Source organism: Dama dama, chromosome 20 (genome assembly GCF_033118175.1).
Source record: "Dama dama isolate Ldn47 chromosome 20, ASM3311817v1, whole genome shotgun sequence".
Lineage (NCBI taxonomy): Eukaryota > Metazoa > Chordata > Mammalia > Artiodactyla > Cervidae > Dama > Dama dama.
Window position 1 is genome coordinate 64,840,129 of NC_083700.1, and position 24,336 is coordinate 64,864,464.

Here is a 24,336-nt window from a genome sequence, read left to right on the forward strand (position 1 = left end):
TAAATATACTAAGACATAGATCTGAAACTAATACTGTCAGGATTAAGCTCCTATCTAATAAAAATATTACTTAAATAAGTATTTTTTTTTTTTCACATTTACCATATAGATAAAGACAAGAAAAAAAAGTCAGGGAAATGAGTACTAAGGAGGCACAATGTGAAAGTGAAAGTGAAGTCGCTCAGTCGTGTCAGACTTTGCGACCCCATGGACCGTAGCCTACCAGGCTCCTCCGTCCATGGAATTTTCCAGGCAAGAGTACTGGAGTGGGTTGTCATTTCCTTCTCCAAGAGATCTTCCCAACCCAGTCTCCCGCATTGCAGGCAGATGCTTTACCTTCTGAGCCACCAGGGAGGAGGCAGAAAAAAAGCTTAAACCAGGTGGCAAGAAATATTACTAATAACAGAATTAAAAACAGCAGTTAATAGAACATCTGGTGAAAAAGAAAGCAAACTTTAGAACTATGAGAACGAAATCTAGAACAATGAGTCCCTACTGTCCTGCTCAGAGCAAAGGATTAGTGCAAGAGTTAGGACTAGGTCTCAGTTTTTAGGCTCCCTGAGGGCAGGAGTCACATCTTTGTGTACCCTATGTGTGGCAAAATACAGGCCTTACAATAACAATTCAATAATTGTTCAATACTTTTTTAAGTTAATAAATGGATATTTGAAGAAAAATAAACTAGCAGAGGGAACAGAAAAAATAAGAAAGGCACGTAGGGATTTCCCTGGCAGTCCAGTGGTTAAGACGCCACCCTCCCCATGCAGGTGGCACAGGTTTGATCCCTGGTCAGGGAACTAAGATGCTATATGACATGTGGGCAAAAATAAATAAATAAAAGGGATGTGATGCAGCTTGGTTACAGCCCCACTAAGTACACGGGCTGAGACTCCAAGACCTCTTGGATCATCAGAATTGCAGGATTTACATGAGAGAGAGTTCCCAAGGCCTGCTGGGCTTGCTCAGTTCAAGAAAACCCCTTCTTCCCTAGAGCAACACGTGCACGCTCTGTCGTTTCAGTTGGGTCCGACTGTCACCCTAGGGCCTGGAGCCTGCCCTGCTCCTCAGTCCATGGGATTCTCCAGGCAACAGCACTGGAGCGATAGGATGTATCAAAAATGAGCTATACAAGAACTTTACTGCTTTCTTTTATTCATCCACCCAGCTGGCTTTTTTCTTCTTTTCTAAAAAGCCAGTTATTTTTCTAGGTTAATTAAGATGAGTATTCATTTGCAATTCTTTTCTAATATTTCTTTCTACCACCTTCAAATATTTGCACTTTGCTTTTCATCTTGAAAAATCCTTTTTGAAGCACTCGTATCTAATCTCTGTGCCCTGTTAGAAATGCAAGGTCAGTTTCACTTTATGTGTAGCATTATGGAAATTCTGATGCATTCACAAGTCGGACACTCCTTCAAAGCCCCAAGAATCCTCCTGCAGATATACACATATAAAGAGAGAGGAAGGCTTGAACCCTGGGTCAGGAAGATCCCCTGGAGAAGGAAATAGCAATCCATTCCAATATTCTTACCTGGGAAATCCCATGGACAGTGGAATCTGGTCGGCTACAGTCCATGGGGCTGCAAAAAGTTGGACATGACTGAACAACTGAGATTTGTACATAGCATATATACAAATACATACACAGCAAACCAAAAAGCTTTTCCCTTCGTAGAGTACATTTTTGGGGGAAGAAACCCAAAGTTTTATCATCAATATATGTAAAGCACCAATTAAATAAAGCTATCATTTCACAACTTTCAGAGCAAGAGCAGAATTCCTGGTCTAGGGTCCAGACTGTTACATCTGAGAAAAGTGCCTTGAGATTCTTCAAACTCCAACATTGCATCTACAAGAATTTGCTGTTGTTGTTCAGTCACTCAGCTGTGTCCCACTCTTTGTGACCCCATGGACTGCAGCTCTCCAGGCTTCCCTGTCCTTCACCAACTCCCAGAGCTTACTCAAACTCATGTCCATTGAGTCGATGATGCCACCCAACCATCTCATCCTCTGTCATCCCCTTCTCCTCCTGCCTTCAATCTTTCCCAGCATCAGGGTCTTTTCCAATAAGTCAGCTGTTCCCATCAGGTGGCCAAAGTATTTAAGCTTCAAGCTCAGCATCAACTCTTCCAATGAATATTCAGGATTGATTTCCTTTAGGATTGACTTGTTGGATCTCTTTACAGTCCAAGGGACTCTCAAGAGTCTTCTCCAACACCACAGTTCAACAGCATCAACTCTTTGGCGTTCAGACTTCCTTATGGTCCAACTCTCACATCCATACATGACTACTGGAAAAACCATAGCTTTGACTAGATGGACATTTGTTGGCAAAGTAATGTCTCTGTTTTTTAATATGCTGTCTAGGTTGGTCATAGCTTTTCTTCCAAGGACCAAGTGTCTTAATTTCAAGGCTGCAGTCACCATCTGCAGTGACTTTGGAGGCCAGGAAAAAGTCTGTCATTATGGACATTACTTCTCTGTCAAACGTGAACATTGTGTCACAACACGTGTCCCTGCTGGCTGTGGTGCTCACAATGGGGTTTCTGTCCCACGTACACGGGGCCACTGTCTGATCCTTCAAGCTCAACTAAGGCCAACAGAGGCAGGTGCTTTATTATAACATTTCTCTATTTCTTTGTTTCAGCTTCATTTCAAAAGATGATTTCCTTTTACCCTGGAGTCCAAAACTTTGTTTAAATAAGGAGGTCATAGATGATTCACACTTTAATGCTTCCCAATACTTATTTCCACTAGTCAGTTACTTGATTATATCTAAGCCCTTTCATTTAACACTAGACAGAAATGCCCTTGATGAGATTTTCCGGAGAGTAATGTGCTCTTTGCCCGAGAAAGCTGGCTATAAAAGTTATGTCCTCCTTTAGCTCAGAAAATTTACCACTTATGTCTATGAGATAAAGCAAAGCATGAAACAAAACACAGGTGCCATCCTGGGAACCTTGAGTTTCTGGGACAGTCCAAATTTCATGCATTAAAATATAGTATTAATGTCAACTAATAGAGGTTTGGTTAAATAAATTGCAATATATTAAACAATGGGCAACTGTACAGTCATTTAAAAGATGGGTAGAAGAATATGAAATGGAAAATGTAGTACATGTTTAGGAGCCAGATTATAAAACACTATTAGAGAATAATTCAATTTTGTAGAGAAAGGACTGAAAAATGTGTATCAACATAATAATTTTAATTATGTATTTGTGGTAAAATTATGCATGATTTTTAATTTTTCCTTGAACTTTTCCATATTCCTAACTTTTCTATGGAAGTGCTTAAATAGATTTAAAGTGTTTAAATGCAGTCAGTATCATCCATTCAGCAAAAGATATCTAAAAAGTAAAAGTTGCTGTTTCCTATGATATCAAGTACAAGCCTCTTTTTCATGATCTTTGAACTCATTCTTGTCCCTTCTTTCTAGTCAAACGTAAGACAGTTTATCCCAAAACTTAGCAGGTGGAAACAGTGCACATTTTCAGCTCACAGTCTCCACAGGTCATGAGTCTGGGCACAGCTTATCTGGACTCTCTGCTTCACAGTCTCTCAGTCAAGCAGCTGGTCCAGGATCTACAGGTTCAAATCGGGAAGGACTGACTTCCCAAGCTCACTCCATGGTTGCTGGGGCATTCAGTTTCTCACAGGCTGTTGGACTAAAGACCTCAATTCCTTGCTGCCTGTGAGCCAGAAGTTTCTCTCATCTCCTGGCCACATGTGCCTCTCCCCCTCAGCAGCTGTTCACCAAAGCATGAGAGAAGAAAACAGAGCAGATCTGTTAGCAACAGGGAAGTCACAGTATTTTTTGTCTCAGTCTCAGAAGTCCCAGCCATAGCCTACTGTCTAGAACCAACTCATGAAGCCCAGCCAACTCTCAAGAAGAAGATTGCACCAGGACATAATACCAACAGGTGGGATCCCTGGGAGCCATCTTAGGAATGTGCCTACCACATCATCCTGTCCAATTGGTCTTTTTGCAATGTCTCTGCTTTTCCTTAAAAGTATCTTTTATTTCCCTCAACTCCTTTCCTTCACAGTCTGTAAGTATATAAAAATAAATAGCAAAAGTCAAGTTTTTTTATTTTACACTTAAGTTTTTAGATAAAATAAAATCATATTTTTCTGATGATAAATTGATGGTTTTTTTGGAATGTGTATGTCTTTAGGGGATTTTGTGTTCTTCTAATGTGAAATAGAAAAACTCTATCACCACATTATTTATAATACCTGCAAGCTATTTTTAAAATCTAAATTTTCACTGTATATAAATTATGATGTGAAAAGGGAAAATGTTAGTCACTCAGTTATGTCCAACTCTTTGCAACCCCATAAACTGTAGCCCACCAGGCTTCTCTGTCCATGGAATTCTCCAGGCAAGAATTCCACTCCATTACTGGAGTGAGTAGCCATTCCCTGCTCCAAGGGATTTTCCCGACTCAGGGGTCAAACCAGAGAATCTGCACTGCAGGCAGATTCTTTCTGCCTGAGCCACCAGGGAAGCCCATGTAAAAATGATATAGTCATCATTAATTAATAATAATAGTAAAGTATTAAAATCACCTAGTCGAAAAACATTTAGAACATTGGAAACACTTATATTGTTAAATTTTTAAATCAAGATCTAAAGCAATATATAGAGTATAATCACTATTTGTTAAAATATATAAGTAAATACATAAGAATACTGGAAGTATGTGCACCAAAATATTAAGAATTTATCTTAGGGTATTAAAATCTCAAAAGTTTTTTCCCCTTCACACCTTTCAGAACTGAATATTTTATTAATATATTATTATTATATTTATTAAATGTTTGTTATCACTTATAAATAATGTTTTCTTTCCTCTCAGCAATGGAGTATCTAAGATTAATGTCTATTACTAATATTTAATGTATACATGTGATCAATGTTATCCCAAAATTCCTAATGGAAGCTTTAAGTAATCTTTATAGTACCAAACAATTTTGAAATTCAAGTAATATAAATGGATTTTAAAAGGTTTTAAAAATTCATAAAGTTACAGCGATCTTACATAGTAAACAGAATATTATGTTAAGACAAAGAACAAGAAGGAAAATCAATACTCTAGGATTATTCCAGATAAAATCTCTTTGGGGAAGAGCATGGAGTATAATAAAATTTTTGAAGAAATTAATTTTTTTCATTTACTATTTGAGCAGCTATTATTGTGCAGGGAGATACTTCTATGGCTTTAAATTCAACTTGTTAGTTTGTAAACATAAGATCCAAGTTAGCATATAAAATTTTTTTGTTTGCTATATTAAATTATTTTAATGTGTCTAACAGTATTTTCTAATTAATTCATTGAATTTATGTGTAAAACAAATTTTTAATAAATTTATTTATATTTAATTGAAGGATAATTGCTTTACCAAATTGTGTTAAATTTTTGATAAAAGTTATTTGCTATTGAATTTTTGGTAAACCAGTCTTCTATTGTTGTTACATTATGGGAAGCAGGAAAAAAATTAAGAGAAATCCCCTCAACCTTTAAACATTCCCTAGAGAACACTGCTATATTCCAAATTAGGATCATCCAAAGCTTCTGACAGATAAAATTCATCTGCATAAAAAAACTTTTTTAATTTTTAAAGGACAAAATAGAAAATGAAGAAAAATTAAACCCAGGTTTCTCTTTTAATGTTTCTTCATTTTCTATTTTATCCTTTAAAAATTAAAAAAAAATTTAAGCAGATGAATTTTATCTACCAGAAGCTGTGGATGATCCAATTGATAAAGAGCCTCTGGATGAAAGTGAAAGAGGAGAGTGAAAAAGTTGGCTTAAACTCAACATTCAGAAAACTAAGATCATGGCATCCAGTCCCATCATTTCATGGCAAATAGATGGGGAAACAATGGAAACAGTGACAGACTTTATTTTGGGGGGCTCCAAAATTACTGCAGATGGTGAGTGCAATCATGAAATTAAAAGACACTTGCTCTTTGGAAGAAAAGTTATGACCAACCTAGACAGCATATTAAAAAGCAGAGACATTACTTTGCCAACAAAGTTCTGTCTAGTCAAAGCTATGGTTTTTCCAGTAGTTGTGTATGGATGTGAGAGTTGGACTGTAAAGAAAGCTGAGAGCCGAAGAATTGATGCTTTTGAACTGTGGTGTTGGAAAAGACTCTTGAGAGTCCCTTGGACTGCAAGGAGCTCAAACAAGTCCATCCTAAAGGAAATCAGTCCTGAATATTCATTGGAAGGACTGATGTTGAAGCTGAAACTCTAATACTTTGGCCATCTGAAGCAAAGAACTGACTCACTGGAAAAGACCCTGGTGCTGGGAAAGATTGAAGGCAGAAGGAGGTGACGACAGAGGATGAGATGGTTGGATGGCATCACCAAATTGATGAACATGAGTTTGAGTAAGCTCCAGGAGTTGGTGATGGACAGGGAAGTCTGACATGCTGCAGTCCATGGGCCTCAAAGAGTCAGACATGACTGAGAAACTGAACTGAACTGATATATAGCAGTAACCAACACAATATTGCAAAGCAATTATCCTCCAATTAAAAAATAAATTAATTTAAATAAAAATTTTAAGGGGGGATCGGGATTGGGAATACATGTAAATCCATGGCTGATTCATAGCAATGTATGACAAAACCCACTGGAAAAAAAAAAAAAAAAAAAAAAAAAAAAAAAAAAAAAAAAAAATAAATAAAAATTTTAAAAGAGAAACCTAACAAGCTTTCCAGAGACAAATTTAGTCATGTGAAAGTGTCTAACAAATCTTTCATAAATATTATCAATTTTGTTATATCCTTCATGATTATATTTTGATGTAGTCAGTCTTCTTTTATAGTAACATTCCTTTTCCAAGTATAGAAATAATATATAATTGTCTCATTGTAGAGAATTTGGAAAACAGACAAAGGCACGAACAAGGGAGAAAACAAAAGTCATCCACAATTGTAATACCCAGATTTTACTACTGTTAATATTTATATTAATTACTTTCTTTCATATACTTTGCTAACAAAATGGATCCTAAATGTAATACATCTTTTCATTTCACTTAACATTATACATTTTTTTCATGATAGTAAATGTTTTTAAATAAAGCATTTCAATGACATTCCATCATGATGATCATCTTTGTATCCAAAACACTGTTCAAGTGTTCAAAAATTTTATCATTTTATATCAGTATTATGCTGCTATTTTAAATTAATTGATAAAATTTTAACATTATGTTTTTATGCTCTGCAACAGGTCCTATAAAATGAGATTTATCTTTTTCCAAAACTTGAAAAAACTCACTTTTTCTAACTATCTGCATTAAGAGTCATTTGGGAGGTGATGAGCTGTTTAGATTTTCTATTTACATTAAATCAATTTATGTAATTTCTTCCAGAAAATTACATATTTTATTAATGCTGGAAAGTCCTTCTCAACCAGGGCAGATTGTTGCCGAATATCATAGTTTTCCATATTCTTCAAGATTATTTAAATGGGAAGGTATGAGAAGGCAAATCAGGTACTTATAGCTTGCTGCAATCATATACAAGAACCTCTCCACCAGCTTATAAAACTCAATGTCTAAAATACCATAGGATACCACTTATATGTGGAATCTAAAATAGGACACAAATGAACTTCTCTATGAAACAAATGCAGACTCATAGACATAGAGAACAGACTTTGCCAAGGAGGAGGGGGCAAAAGGGGAGGGATATGTTAGGAGTTTAGGATTACCAGAGGCTTTCTCTATATAAACTATCCACTAATGTATAGAATGGATAAACAGTAAGGTCCTGTTGTATAGCACAGAGAACTATATTCAGTATCCTGTAATAAATCAAAATGGAGGAGAAGATGAAAATATAAATGCTGTTGTTCAGTTGCTAAGTAATGTCCAACTCTTTGCAATCCCATGGACTGCAGCACACCAAGCAATGCTGTCCTTTACCATCTCCTGTCCTGGAGTTTGCTCAAACTCATGTCCATTGAGTCAGTGATGCCATCCAGCCATCTCATCCTATCAGATACGTGCAACTGAATCACTCTGCTGAATAGCAAATCAATACAACATTGTAAATCAACTCTATTTCAGTAAAATAATGTTTTTAAAAAAACTCAACATCTGCCTGAAAGTGTAGCAACAACAATAATACATTTGCTAAATATTTACTATGCTCCAGATAAAATGCTAAGTGCTTTAGGTATATACTCTAATCTAATCCTTAATACAACCTCACAGCAAGTAGGTATTATCATTCCCATTTAAGAGATGAGGAAATGGAATATTGGAGATGTAATTTGTCCAATCTGTAGGTTGTGGCCCTGGTCTAGCACTCAAGTCTGAATGATTCCAAGTCATTTCCTTAACCATTTTGCAATACATCTCCCATTATCAGCCATTTTTCCCTACTGTTCCTTTTGATATATTTACATATATTAATTATTTCTCTTACTTATTGCCAATGAAAGAATCTAACTGAAAAAGAAGGAAAAAGAATTTGACACTGTTAGATATAAATGGCTTTACCACCATGTAAGAGGAATAGGCATAGAAAATTCCAGACTTTCCCAAAAATTGAAAATGTTATACATCTACAGCATTGTCTTGCCACAATGGAATTCTAAGTGCAAAGCTTATTCTATGGTACATTAAATGATATAGCAATGATATTATCACTCAACTTGGTATCTTTGAGCCAAGAGATTTGCAGAAGCATGAATTTCTCAGTGTGTGGGTCATTTAAAACATTAATTATCTACAATTTTTAAAGCAAAAGTCAAAATATCTATTATGAGAATGGTCAAACTAGTATCACAACAATCAAACAGTCAGGGGTGGAATTATAGTAGCCACAAGTCAGTGACTAAAATAATTAGCAAATAAGCATTCAATCAGATCAATTCTTCGCACAAATAAAGGAAAGTATCACTACCACTTAGCATCACTTGCATTAACAAAATCCAATTTGGAAAGTAAAAATGTAATTCATTGAGAAGATGCTTTGGCATGAACAACAGGGAGGCAAGAAAGCCATTTGCTCATTTAGATCAATTAGGAGCATACTAGTTCCCTAATATGATTTGTCTGTGCCCATTGCAATGAAATCCCCTATAATAATGAAGCAAGCCTAATAAAAGTCCACTTTTGTATAGGAACAAAGGATCTTTTTAAGGAAAAGTAAGAAAATTGAAACATTTGAATCACCCAACAAGTAAAATACAAACAAAACAAAAACACAGTGGATGGTTGCCCACTCCCTGAGTCCCAGACAAAAAACAGCCCTGATGTCCCATATCACCAATGAGAAATACAGAAAAAGGAGTATACTAACAAGTTGCCCTTCTCCACACACATCAACAATTAATCTATGAAGCTCACTTTTGCTTCATATCTTCAAAAGGAAAATCCTATAATGTAGACAATATTTTCTTAAGGCAACAGGGTCTGCTTGGGTGGTACTATTTTATCCTATGTCCAATATTTCACCAACTTTTAAATAAATATCTAAAAAAGATGCTAGCTATTTCTTATTCACTAAACTACTGGTTTTATTTAAAAGTAGAAGTGTGGTGACACAGATAGTTTACCAACTTATATAAATACATTCTGGCTATCCAGAAAAACATCTACCTCTGCTTTATTGACTACACCAAAGTCTTTGACTGTGTGGATCACAGCAAACTGGAAAATTCTTCGATGGGAATACCAGACCTCCTTACCTGCCTCCTGAGAAATCTGTATGCAAGTCAAGTTAGAACTGGACATGGAACAACAGACTGGTTCAAAATTGGGGAAGGAGTATATCAAGGCTGTATATTGTTACCCTGCTTATTTAACTTATATGCAGAGTACATCATGTGAAATGCCTGGCTGAATGAAAGACAAGCTGGAATCAAGATTGCCAGGAGAAATATCAATAACCTCAGATATGCAGATGACACCACTCTTATGGCAGAAAGTGAAGAAGAACTAAAGAGCCTCTTGATGAAAGTGAAAGAGGAGAGTGAAAAAGTTGGCTTAAACTCAACATTCAGAAAACTAAGATCATGGCATCCAGTCCCATCACTTCATGGCAAATAGATGGGGAAACAATGGAAACAGTGACAGACTTTATTTTTTGGGGCTCCAAAATTACTGCAGATGGTGACTTTGGCCTTGAAATTAAAAGATACTTGCTCCTTGGAAGAAAAGCTATGACCAACCTAGACAGTATATTAAAAAGCAGAGACATTACTTTGCCAACAAAGTTCTGTCTAGTCAAAGCTATGGTTTTTCCAGTAGTCATGTATGGATGTGAGAGTTGGACCATAAAGAAAGCTGAACACCAAAGAACTGATGCTTTTAACTGTGGTGTTGGAGAAGACTCTTGAAAGTCTCTAGAACTGCAAGGAATTCCAACCAGTCAATCCTAAAGGAAATCAGTCCTGAATATTCATTGGAAGGAATGATGTTGAAGCTGAAACTCTAATACTTTGGCCACCTGAAGCAAAGAACTGACTCACTGGAAAAGACCCTGATGCTGGGAAAGATTGAAGGCAGGAGGAGAAGGGGACGACAGAGGATGAGATGGTTGGATGGCATCACCAACTCCATGGACATGAGTTTGAGTAAGCTCCAGGAGTTGGTGATGGACAGGGAAGCCTGGCATGTAGCAGTCCATGGAGTCACAAACAGTCGGACATGACTGAGCAACTTAACTGAACTGATCGCTGTCAACCAGTGAACATGGTCTCTCACAGGCTACTGAAATTCAAGACCAACATTTGGTTAGGATATTTGGTTCCAAAAAGGAGGAGCATGCCATATCTATTAAAGCATTGTGGACAGAGAAAACAGTGATGCAAGAATGAGCCACAAATCAGTTATGTTAAGGAATCTAACAATAGTTTATGGTCCATCATTAACCACCTAAGCATCCATGCTACTCCTGCAACCAATTACTAAACTCTAGAGATTATGAAATGCTTATTATCAAAACAACATGAAGAATTTGGATATTAAAAATAAGATCAATGCTTACAGAAGGGCTTTTCAGTTCATCTAGTGAAGGGAAATTTTCTAGAAGCCACTGATTCCTGCCAACTTCCATTTGCTTTAATATCTCCACTATTCTCTGTGAGCCTCTGTTGTACCATGACCAGTCATAAAACCCCATCCCTCTGGGTCTTCCCATTGCACCAACCCCGAGCACTTGTCTCATGCATCCAACCTGGGCTGGTGATCTGTTTCACCCTTGACAATATACATGTTTCAATGCTGTTCTCTCAAAACAGCCCACCCTTGCCTTCTCCCACAGAGTCCAAAAGTCTGTTCTGCACATCTGTGTCTCTTTTTCTGTTTTGCATATAGGGTTATCATTATAAATCAAATGCTCTTTAACTCATAATTGATGAGTCTCTCAAGTAACATCAGGAGCTAATAGAGCTAATATGCAGTAAGAAGGAAATATCCTATGATAAGCGTAAAAGTCCTTGATGTACCTCAAATGTGTTGGTAAATTATTCAAATGAGAAAAATATCAGAGAGAAGAAAAGCTAGTTCAAGTAATAACTGTTGAAAGAGTAACATATGAATCAGTGTCTGGCCAGAATTCTATCTCAATGGAAACAAGCTTTTTAGTGATGTGAATCATCCCCGTGATATTCAGTATGAAGTCCAAAGAAGTTCAACTTGTTTTATTTATTCAGGCAAAGAACAGGTAAATTCACAATTAACTCTTTGCTTGAATCTTATTTAAAAGTTTTGAAGTCATGGATGAGGTTTTAAAGTTTTAAATGTACCTATTTAATTTTATGCTTGGTATGAAGCCGGCTGTAATTTCCACAGGATATTAACCATAATTACTTCTGCAGCATATCAGCACTCAGTCATTTCTCTGCCTTTCGGAACTAGAGGAATCTTGGTTGGTTTCGTAGGATTAGTCATTCCCTCTGAATACTACCTGAAACTGCATGATCTAATCCCCAAGAGTCAGAGGAGAAGCTATCTGCTTATCAAAGACACTTTAGTTGTCAAAGGGCTATGCTTAGTGGGATATCTGATGAGCTCAAAATCTGTAGACAAGTCAGAATGGATACAATGAAAGTATAACAAATACCTGATCTGCTATTCAGGTTCACAAAGGGGAAGATAGACTCAAGGGAGAAATCAAGGCAGGCGATGCCACATACTGGACAGCCAAGGTAAATGTACTAAGTTGCCTAGTGAATTCTGCCATATTGGACAAGCGGGTAGCGGAGAGTTTCTAGTCAATGAAATAAGCATTAGATCACCTGGAGGAATCTTTCTGGAAGCTAATTAATTTATTTTTAAAGATTAAGCCAAGGTTATTAACAATGTTTATCAAGAAAACCAAAAAGAAGAGCCACAGACATACTCCTTGGACTTTTAGAATGATCACTTTTGAAAACGCCACCTCTCTCTATTTCAGTCAGTGTAACTTCCCACTCAGAATTTCCTTGCACCTCATTTCAATAGGAATTCAATAAACATGTCCAAATTACAAATGAATATGTAACCCCCTGGAAGGAACATGATTGATTTAGTTTTTAAATCACCACAGTTACAAATAGTCTTACTTTCGGTTCAATATTGAGGGAAGCCTCACAAATATTCCCTACTCATCAACTCAAAAGTTAATATGTTGAAATTGACTACTCATGTATACAAAAGAACTGAGTAGGGAATATGTTCAGGGAATTATCATCTCTATAAACTCACCCCTTTGGCATATAAATTAAGAATATGAGTCCATAAATAAGCCATCTGCAATATAACTATCAATTCATTTCTCAGAACTCAAGTATCTTAGTCTAGAATGGTTAATGATAAGATTCCATGCTCCACGAAACTTCAATTGCTAATGACATTTTCAAACAGTAAATGGCATGCAGTATATCTGATAACAAGCTGCTTTTTTAAATTTGTTGCATCCTATTAAAAACAAGCCTGAAGGACACAGCAATCACTCCTTAACTGTTTACTGAAACATAAACAAATAATGACTCCAGAAGCAATATACCCAAAGCCCAAGTCAAAACAACTATACCATGAAATCACTTCAACCCAAAGAAACATTGAAGGATTTCTAAGGCCAGTCATTTTTCTCCAAAAAATGGTCAGGACCTTTCTTTCCTTAATCTTTTTTTTTTTTTTTCCCAGTCAAACTAGCAAGAAATTATTATGCCAGTGACTATAAAAAATCTGGACTTGTTATTAATACTTTTTAACCTGGAACTATTAAAATCCTTTAGCATATGGTTTCTAACCTAAAATCTGTTACTTTATACTTCTTGGCCTGACCTCTGTGTATCTGCTCCCTTACTCAAGCCAATAAGAGCAGTTAACTAGGTCTATAATCTTGTTCTCCTAGTTTTGATCCCCTCCGTATCTTTCATCAGTTGAATGATTCAGAACATTGCTCTGGTAAAGTATTAACAGGATCAATTTTGTAGAGAGTTCAGGACAAATTCAAAACTAGTTTCAAATACTATCTTTGCCACTAACCAAAATATGCGCCCTAGAGCAAGTTATTTAATTTCTTTGTACCTGTCTCTTTGTCTTTAAAATGGGGATAATCTTTACCTACCTTGGAGGCGGCTGAGGACTAGGTGAGGTGATATATTTCCTGTAGTTGGACACACGGTAGGCACTCAACATATATTTGTTGAAATTTCTCATCAATAATTACCTTTTTGTTGTTGTCTAGTTACTAATTTGTGTCTGATTTTTGTGACTCCATGGACTGTAGCCCACCAGGCTTCTCTGTCCATGGAATTCTCCAGGCAAGAATACTGGAGTGGGTTGCTGTTTCCATCTCCAGGGGATCTTCCCAACCCAGAGATCGAACCCACATCTCCTGCGTTGGCAGGCAGATTCTTTACCACTGAACCACCAGGAAAGTCCAATTACTTTTTTAGTGCTTGATATATACCAGGCTCCATGATGAGTACTGGGGGTAAAACTATGAAAAAGACATTAACAATCCCACCCCAAGAAGCTGATATTCAAATAGGAAATATAGAATAAAGGCAAATTAAGAAAATAATCACAAATAACAATATGTTGTGATGGAAACAAACAAGGGCTGAGATCAAGAATACAGAGAATAAGGGGATGGAGAAAATCAAAAAAGACTTTTCCAAAGAACTGGCCTTAGCTAACAACAGAAAAATGACAAGGACCAAGCTGTGCAAATAGGAGAAAGGGTGTTCAAGGCAGAGAAAATAGCAAGTGAAAAATATCTGAAAAAGGTTAGAGCGCAGAGGTCAAAAGAAGGTTCAACATAACCAGAGCACAGAGCTGAGGGAGTCAGTGGGGCGGGCAGCGCTTTGGAGGGCACAGTAAGGAGCTTGAAAGTTCTGTCATCCTATTAACATGTTATTTGCCGATATCTCAGCAGGGGCTCATGTGCTAGCTCAGGTCAGCCTCCCAAGTATAGAAGCAAGGATTCCCCCACATGTCACTAGGTGTTCAAGAGGCCATTTCACTTTTCTAAAGCTTATGTGTACTTTTTAAAAAAGAGTCTGGTTCAACACATGCATACAGGGGCTACACAAGCATTCAGACAATAATAATAACAGGGCTTCCAGGGTGACAGTGATGGGCTGTAACTGGGTAGTAGCTACAGGTGTTCCCTTTTCTCAACCATTCATACACTTTCTGTATGTCCTATATGACATTTAAAAATAAAATTATAGATCTAGGGTAAAAAAAAGATGGTTAAGTCTCAAAAACATAACATTAAATGAAAAACATCAGTTGCAAAAGGGCACAGTCAGTGTGATACAACTGGAGTTAATTATAAGAACATAAAGAGCAATGCCATATGTTGTTTATGGTTATATACATATACATTAAATGCATGAAAACTGGAAAAAAGAGCCTGGAAATAGGGCCATCAGAGTAATAAGCCAGATGTTCCAGCTGATTAGGTAACACTCCTGTAGGACAACCAGCAATTCTGCTGACAAAACCTTCATTAAACACTGATGATAGAAACAAATAGGGGATGGGAAGAGCTGGCTCTATGGAGGCTGGTGCTCTCTGGGCAATGATTCAAGCTTCCTCACAGGTCTTGGGTGCTCAGACACCACCTCTCACTATGGGTCTGTCTCCCTCTGTGCCACAATGAAAGATCAGGAATCTTTCAAAGAATTTTGTTCCTGTTGGTCTAAACACTCCATCTAACCATAACGTGGCTGCAGGAAAGCAAGGTCCCATCCTCCTCTGTTTGGGCCCCTAAGACACTTCTCTCTCTCTGCCCTTCACACACACACACTTCAGCCCATAGCCTTTAGTCTACCCCTGTGAGATTTCTTCATTCCCCTCCCTGCTTTAGTCTACACCTGTGAAAGTTCTTTGTCTTGCCTCTGTCCCCCTAGTTCTTTCACAGTAGACTCTGTGAAACTTTTAGTAGAAGCTGAGTCATCCAAGAAGCAGCACCCCTTTCTTCAAAGAAAGAAAAGGGCTTAATGTCAAACCTTTTCAAAGAAGAAAAAAATGAGGTGCTGACACTTTCATTTTAAAGGAATCTGAACACTCATGTCCTGCAGTAAACCTCTTCAGAGCACCTTCATTTCCAGTCACAAAGAGCCTGCTGGAGCAACCACGGAGAAATGATGTGTGGATAAAATAGGCGGCAGTGAAACTGGAAAGAAGTAGACATATTCAGTAAGTATTTTTTGGAATTGAAATGACTTGCTGCTGAATTTGACAAAGTAAAAGAGCAATGAGGTGAATTATGATGCCATTTCCTATCACAGAAAATTAAGGAAAGTAAGACTTTTAAGAAAAGTCTAATGTTTCATGCCAGACATGTTAAGGTTTTGACATACCTGGTGGAGACGTCAAGGAAACAGTTGAATATCTGAGGGTAGAGCTCAGAGAGAGGCCCGTCCTGGTGATATTGATTTGGGGGTTGAAAATATAAAGATGTTTAAAGGCACAGGAACAGATGAGTCACCTAAGAAGAGGTAAAGTAGGGGATAGGCCCAAGGCCTGAGGAACACCATGAGTAGCGGTCAGGCTCCCTGGTAACTCAGCTGGTAAAGAATCCACCTTCAATGCAGGAGACTCCAGTTCAATCCCTGGGTTGGGAAGATCCCCTGACAAAGAGACAGGCTACCTACTCCAGGACTCTTGAGACTCCCTGGTGGCTCAGATGGTAAAGAATCCGCCTGCCATGCAGAAGACCCTGGTTCAATCCCTGGGTTGGGAGGATCCCCTGGAGGAGGGCTTGGCAACCCATTCCAGTATTCTTCCCTGGAGAATCCCCAGGGACATACGAGCCTGGTGGGCTACAGTCCATGGGGTCGCAAAGAGTCAGACACGACTGCACAACTAAAACACAGCACCACACATGCTAAAAACACAAAGGCCTAGACAATCACGTGTGTTATTCCCACCATTTATTTGGACAAAACTAAAGAGTCTGACATTTAAAACCCAAAATTTTTGTTGTTTTCATCATAAAAACACTCATCACTTTTTTTCATTAAAAGTTTTTTATTTGAGGATTTCTATTTTAAATATAAGAAATATAAAGTTATGTTAGCTTTACAAATAATTTATTTTTGATCAATACATGAAATTTTATACATTGTAAGTAGAAATACAGTAAATAGTTTTAAAACAATATCAAATATAATTTTTAATTTCACATATTAATAGATTTCCAAGTTCAATCTCAAAAATACATCTTAAAGTATAAGATATGATTTTTATAAAAGAGAAAAAACATTTCTTTTTGAAAAAATAGAATATTTTACCTGTATATAGTCAATGCTGTAGGCGTGGCACAGTTCAAAATATAAAATGAATTTTTTTAATTTAATTTTTTCTATAGCTTGAAAATATTTATGACTGTACATAAGTGTCATGGAGATGTAATGCCTCCAAAGAAATAAAGAATGTCATATTCAACTTTTGCTTGCCCTTCTAGCAGATAATAACCGTGAGTCATTTCTTGGAACTAGGTTTTCAGGTAACAGGTAGGGACAGGCTGTGCCATTGGTACACTTCACAATCTTAGAAACATTTTATAATCATAATAAATTACTCTGATAGTGCTTTCAACCTGTGTCAAGAAGATAATAAAAGTGCATTTTACACAGAGCACTAATACTTGGAACTGTGAGTTGAATAGCATCTTCTCGTTACTCACTCACAGCTTGAGTAAAATACTCACCTGTCCTTTTAATCTATTACTTCCTCAAGAATCACAGCATACTACTAGTATCCATATTTTTCAGCTGTATCACAGAGTGAAAGGGTAATCATATGATCATTCTTTTAAATCTTTGGTGGATAATTATGCACTATTAGAAGAACCATTATTTTGAAAACACCATTTGCAGATGAAATTCATTTTGCTACTGTGCTAGGGAGGTAATGATAACTGAAGGAAACAGGAAGGTTCTCTCTGGACTTGATGGAGGTCTAGCAACAGCATGGAGCTAAACAAAGTGTGCCTCACTTGGAAAATGTCTACTTGTTTAAGGTGTGGGGGAATACTGCAAATTAAACATTATTTGGAAAAATTATCTCTATTTAGCTAAATATCTGTCATATTAGACTATTGGCTACAGCAGCTCCAAAAAGAGGTTAACTGATTAAATCTTTTATAATTGAATTCTTAAAGAGTTTCACATGGTATAATTATATAACTGTGTTGCTGAAACATCACAGAAACCCAAAATGTACTCATTTGTAATCATCAGAATGTGTAGACCTGGTCAGAGCCAAGCTACGTTCAAGAACCCAGTGTTCAAACATCCTTTGAATTTTCTCCACCAAAAAAAAAAAACAGAGTGAGCTCTTAGTGGTCACTGAAAGGTGTTGTTTTGTGTGAAAGGAAAACAAGAATAAAATAAATAAATAAAACAAGAATCAACATTTTAAAAAGAATAAAACAATCATCCTCCACTAGGAAAAAAAAGTTCTTTGAGAAAAAACAACAGAGTTCTGAAAATGTTTAGCGGTTCCCAGAAATATGGCCCAGTTTAAAAAATGCCTGGGTCATTGTAGCAGTAGAAGGGTAGCCCCATCTTGTAGACTGTGAGACCTGAAAAGCTGTTTTTTTCATGCACTGGGAATTTTACCAAAGGCACAAAAAGAGATATATTTTCAGGTAAAAGAACAAAATGACATAAAGAAACTGACCTTGTTATCAGTTTAGCAGTAGACGTGAGAGAGAACAGTTCAAGGCAAAAATCTATTACTGGGAAAGCACCTGTGCCCAGCTAAGACCCTTAATGATAAATGCTCATCTAATGTTAACAAGCAAGTTACAGTTGCAATTGTACATGATTGTCAGTACCTTACACATCAAAATTCTAGAGAGATCATGGTAAGGACAACCACTTTGTAAATATGAGAGTCCATAAATCACAGGGAATTTGCACCAAGTGTCAGCATTCATCCATACCCAAGAGGGAAAGAGAACCAGACAGCATCAATAATAAACAATGCTTCATCATCTAAAATCTAACATCTAGTGCCAAAAAATTTATGTTTTGTTTAAACTGAAATATTTCTGTGAGCCTCCTAAGTCATCCAATAACTTTCCTATCCCTAAAAATATCAGCTCTTTTATAGTATGTTCTTCTATGAGAAATGGTATTAAGAATTAACAGTATGTGGGAACCTCCATAAGAAATTCACTAAACAAGCAGCAAGAAATGACTACAGCCTAGGCTGGATCCTATTTCCAAATGATGGGCAAGGGCAATAAGACAATCCACTTCCTCTAAACTATTTTTGTTACATGTTAATGACAGTTTCTGTGAAGGTTTCAGATCAATGAGATGAAGAATATCAAGCTTCAAAGAATTAAATGTATGTGAAAAAGAGGGTGGAAGGCAGTAAAACTGAAGTTGCACAAGAAAACAAGTTATGTAAGCATTAACCCAGCATGAAAAGGGAACTACTTCTGATTTCCTAGAATACACCTCACACAGGTTATTATTTCCGATTACTATGGCAGCATGCAGCATTTTCCATCTAACACTTTAGAAAAATGCTTGGTCACACCATGCTCTGCCTTATTAAATGATCTATGTTGAAACCATTCATTTCCATCTCCCTTACATCTGTAAAATGTCAAGAAACAGTGATAAGACAGTCATTTACCCTCAATTTTCTCAATAATGTAAGGTTTTAGAGACAGTGCATTAGAACTCCAAAGTAATAGAATAATATACTTTTCTCAACTTTCCCTTCCTCATGCATTTTCACTTGGGGGAAATCTGTTCTGATAGTATCTCCTTTAAAGTTTAGGAGGCTTAAAAGTTTTGCTCTTTAACCACCCCCAAAAATGTCCTCAAATACAGCTATTTTCTGAGTAAACATCTTTCAAAAGAAAAGTTCTACAAAGACTATAAAAAACTTTCTCTGGAATGCTTATAAAGGGTAACATAAGAATAGGTATGAGTGGAAAAAAAATAGTGTTGTAAGAACTGCTAAAAAAAAAATCAAACATTAGTGTTTTCTAAGCTATCTTCCTCTTTTTCACCTTCTTCTACACATGCAAACACATATACAACACAATAGATTTCAACAAGTTTAAGAATCAAGAAAGCAATTACAAAGAAGCAAAAAATAAAAGTTAATCAATCCTTGTTTTAACAAAGACAGAAAGTAGGCCCTAGACCTTAATAAGCTGTAGGAGTCTTCCTCCCCTAACTCAGCAGATTTAAAAAATATATATGTTACTAGACATCTAGTAGGCATAATTCACATTTCATGTTCTGAACCCATCCTGTTCAAACTAGTATAACAAAATGAAGATGCTATGAGGCAAACTATACTGCAATCCTAGTTTTTACTGCATTAAGATCTTGCAAAAGAACTACAAAGCTACTGCAATCAACTTTTATGTGAAAAACAAACACAGCTGTCAATGGGAAACAAAATAATCTATCTAGAAATACTCTCTAAAACTAACTTTTAAAAAGCTTTTGAATGAATATTAAAATTGGTTACATTTGAGGTAATTTATCTTAAGCATGCTACATATACAACTGCATTAAAAAAGTGCCCCAAAATCAAGACTATATTTCAGAAGAATGTATTCATACACATAAAACCAAGCCAGAGTCCATAACAGTGTCTGAAGGCAGATCTTACTTTTCTCTTAAGGAACAATGGTTCATTCTTCCAGAGTCGATCATTCACATCATAATCATTCTTGTTTGGCATCACCAATGACTCCCCAAACATCAAAGACAAATTCATCTGGGAACGCAAAGTCTCCAAGAGTTTCATCAAGTGCCACAGCAAATTCATCTGGGTTACTTTTGTCCTTTCCAGCTTCAAACATTGTAGTAGCTATCAAAAATAATTTTTAAAAATTAATGATACATGAAACAGCATCAGAGGACTGAGAAAAGGGGCAACAGGAAAAGCATTTTCTAAAAGTTACACAGATACATATATACATACTTCTAGCACACACAAAAAAATAAGATGCTATCATCACATATCAAGTTAGCAAAGACGTTTTAAACCATCTATCTTCTACACCCAGGTTTGCAGCTGCTACCCCTGACCTCTCCTCTGTCTTGAAGGCCATCAGGTAGGAACTGCTGGTGTTCCTCTGGGTGGAGCAAGAGTTCCTGAAAGCAAACCTGTGGCTAACTCAGACAGGAAACCCGGAGTACACCCGTCCCCACCTCCCCATAGTCACTAGCTCTTTCTGTCCCCTCTGCCAGTCCCCCACCGGCAACTATGAAAAAAAGACAAAGAATAACAGCTTGTAATGGAGCAATCAAGCTAGAGAGGACGGGGGGAATCTGTCTACTCATGGAATTGAGGTAGCTCTTTTTGAGTCCATTTCCAGTTTGGGTTAGAAAGTGAAGATGCTACCCTTGTTCTGTTTTTCTAATGAGTTGCCTGGACATATTTTATGTCTGGGAAACCAGCATCTTCAGGAGTAAACATTCCCATGAGACTTGCCCCACCTGGCGGGGACCCCGTAAGACTCAGCTGGCTTTTTGTCATTCCTCTAAAGCACTAGCTACCAGAAGAGACAGTGTGGATGCGATCTGGGACTTCGGTGAAAAACTGCTGGGTGAAGGGAAACAGCAAAGCCCAGCCTCTTTTTTCCCCCAGGTCAATATTTATATATGTATACATATATTTATATTTATGGTTGTGCCGGTACTGCTGCACACAGACTTTCTCTGGTTGTGTAAGCAGGGGCTGCTCTTCATCGTGGTGAGCAGGCTTCTCATTGCACTGGCTTCTCTTGTTACAGAGTACAGGCTCTGGGTACACGCGTTTCAGTAGCGGCAGCATGCAGGCTCTGAAACTATGGCTCATGGGCTCAGTTGCTCCATGGCATGTGGAATCTTTCCAGACCGGAGATCACACTCGTGTCCCCAGCATGGGCAGGCGGATTCTCATCCACTGTACCACCAGGGCAGTCCTCAGGTTAAGGTTAAACAAACCAAAAGTTGTATGATTTCTATGAATGAGCCAAGAGGTTGGTCCTTCCAGTTAAAATCCACTAGGTCTCTTAAGGACATTTAAGAACTGTTTCTCATCTCAAACATTTCAGTACTAACATGGGTCGGCTAGGGGGAAGCGGGGAGATGTGGCCCATAGAGGAGCACCATAATCAGAGCAGAAGTGGGATGTGGATGCGGCGACCTGGGGCAAGGGTCAAAGTCCTAATTAAGTAAGAAGGCCTTCCTCTTGGCTGGACAGCCTGGCATAGGGTGGAGTCCAGGTGGGGTAAAGGGGGCATGGGGGAGGGGAGAGGAAGACAGCAGCCACACTGATGAGAGATTGGTTATATACATGGGCACGGATCACATAAGCATATAAACATTGAATAATGGGAACTAAGTTTTGTCACTATCAGAGAAAGATTAATAGGAAAAAGGAGAAAACTAGAATGAACCCTGCTAAATTAGAATTGTAGGGATCAGTAAAATATGTATTTTTAGAGACAGATGAAAAACTACAGAGGTAAAGACATGAACACACACATTCCCCAATCCACTGGGAGGGCCTGGGAGAAGCAACATCCCAATAGTAATGAGCAGACAAAACACCCAGATCTTGGTTGTTAAATATCACTCTCCACTAAAAAGAATCAGAGTTCCTCAGACAAAAGGCTGATTCCAGGGCTGGAGTAGGCAAAGTACAATATGAACCAAGAATATCTCCTCCGAAAGTAATGGCTCCCAAAAAATGGTGGGAACATGTGAAAAGACACAGATATCAGGGTGGAAGAATTCCCATTGACCAATGAGGGACAAACAGGAAACCAAAAATCCATAATGAAATGATTGGTTGATTGACAAATGGATGAAAGGTTGGTTGGTTGATTCACAAGGAACAGGATATTTACATAGCTTCAAAATATGTCCTCACCAAATACTTATTATGAAGAGGATAACTTTACAGTGGAGAAGCTTAGCAGATACAACCTAAAGAAGTCATCAACATAACATCATAAACAGAACAAATCAAAGTCCTGTGCCTGCAGGTAAAATATAATGCAAAGAACACAGCACCACGTTTGTGATATTTCTGCCAGAGGTGCAACCTGAATGCTATTATGAAAAAATAATGCAAAACTGAGGCACATTCTACAAAATAACTGACTTGTACCCCCTCAAAAGTGTGAAGGTCATAAAAATCAAGGCTGGGAAACTGTTTCAAATTGACACAAGGAAAAATAACACAGGATTTTGAACATGCTCTTTTGCTGTAATGGATATTAAGGCACTTGGTGAAACAAAAACAGGACATGATTAGATGTTAGTAATATACCAATGTTAATTTCATGATTTGTATGGTTATTTTAGGGTTGGACAGAAGAATATCTTTGTTTATAGGAAATACACACTAAGGTATTTGGGGGCAATAGTATATTGTTAATTTATTCTCAAATGGTTCAAGAGAAAAAAAATTTTGTACTGTATAACATTTCTATAAGTTTTGAGATTGCCTCAAAAAATATTTTAAGCAATAAAAAGTGAGGTAAAATTGAATCTCTTCCCTTCATCATCCCCCCATCTCTCACCTTGCCCCAGGCTTCAACCACGACCCCAAAGCTTCTCCATTTACCATTAGCCTAGAAATACACACTTCAAAAGCGAAGGAGGTCCAGCTGCAGGCAGATCTGTTCCAACCCAAGGGCCCTGCCAAGTTTCTTGAAACTTTTATGTTATTTTCAATGTACGCCAAGGCTGGCCAGGATATAGTGAAGCAAACACTCAAATATACTGGTGTGGAACTTGGTATTAATAAATTTGGCTTTTGAAAAACAATTTGACAACAAGTATCTATCTTTTAAAATGTTCACATCCTTTGATATATTATTACTATTTCCACTTCTGAGAATCTGTATGTTTTCTTCCAGTTTTATTAAGATAAAATTGACATACATTCCTGTACAGGTTTAAGGTACCCAGCATAAAGATTTCACTTATTTACATCATGAAATGATTACCACAGTAAGTTTAGTGAACATCCATCATCTCACACAGATACCAAAAAGTGTTTTTTCCCTTGCAATGAGAACTCTTAGGGTTTACCCTCTTAACTTTCATAAACACCCTAGGGCAGTGTTAACTGCAGTCGGCAAGTGTGCATTCCTAGTACTTACTTATCTTACAACTCAAAGCTTGTATCTTTTAACTACCCTAAGCCAATTCTCCCTCCTCTTACCCTCCACCTCTGGTGGCCGCAAATCTGATCTTTTTCCATGAGCTTAGTTTTTGGTGTTTGGTTTTGTCTTCAGATTCCACATATAAGTGAGATCATATAGTGTTTTTCTTTCTTTGACTTATTTCACTTAGCATGTCTTCAAGTCTCATCCATTTTGTCACAAATGGCAGGATTTCCTTTCTATGGCTGAATATTCCATTGTATATATACCTCAACTTCTTCATTCACCTGCCCATAAGGTACTTAGGTTATTTGCTAAGTCTATTTTCTTAGACTGATGTGAATAATGCTTCTACAAACACAGGGTACAGATATCTCTTCAACACAGTATCTTCATTTCCTTCACATAAGAGAATCTATACTTTTTTAAAAAATCTTAAAAATAGAAAGGAATTTAGCATTAATATTTTGTTTTAAAAAAACCTAAGATACAGAATCAATTTTTTATTTAATAAGACACAGGATCATGAAGTCACCTTTAGTATGATGAAATAAATTACATGAACTATTTTGAAGTAATTTTAAACAATGTTTATAACTTTGCAATATTGTGAGGAAATATTTTTGTTTTAATATTTACTGAAAAAGTACAAAAATTTTATATTACAATCACACTACATTTTTACAAAAACTTCTACATAGCATGGGTAA

General features: G+C 37.0%; 1 protein-coding gene across 2 annotated transcripts in view; it reads right to left on the bottom strand.

The window, feature by feature from the left end:
- Nucleotides 1-16,543: 16,543 nt before the first annotated feature.
- GIPC2 (GIPC PDZ domain containing family member 2) overlaps nucleotides 16,544-24,336 on the bottom strand; it is a 103,725-nt gene continuing 95,932 nt past the window's right edge. The window contains exon 5 of one of the 2 annotated variants that reach the window (XM_061121563.1): nucleotides 16,544-20,331. In XM_061121563.1, the coding sequence (XP_060977546.1) occupies nucleotides 20,186-20,331 (146 nt within the window). In that variant the 3' untranslated portion in view covers nucleotides 16,544-20,185. The remainder of the gene's footprint in view (nucleotides 20,332-24,336) is intronic. The other variant, XM_061121562.1, reaches the window with a different exon arrangement.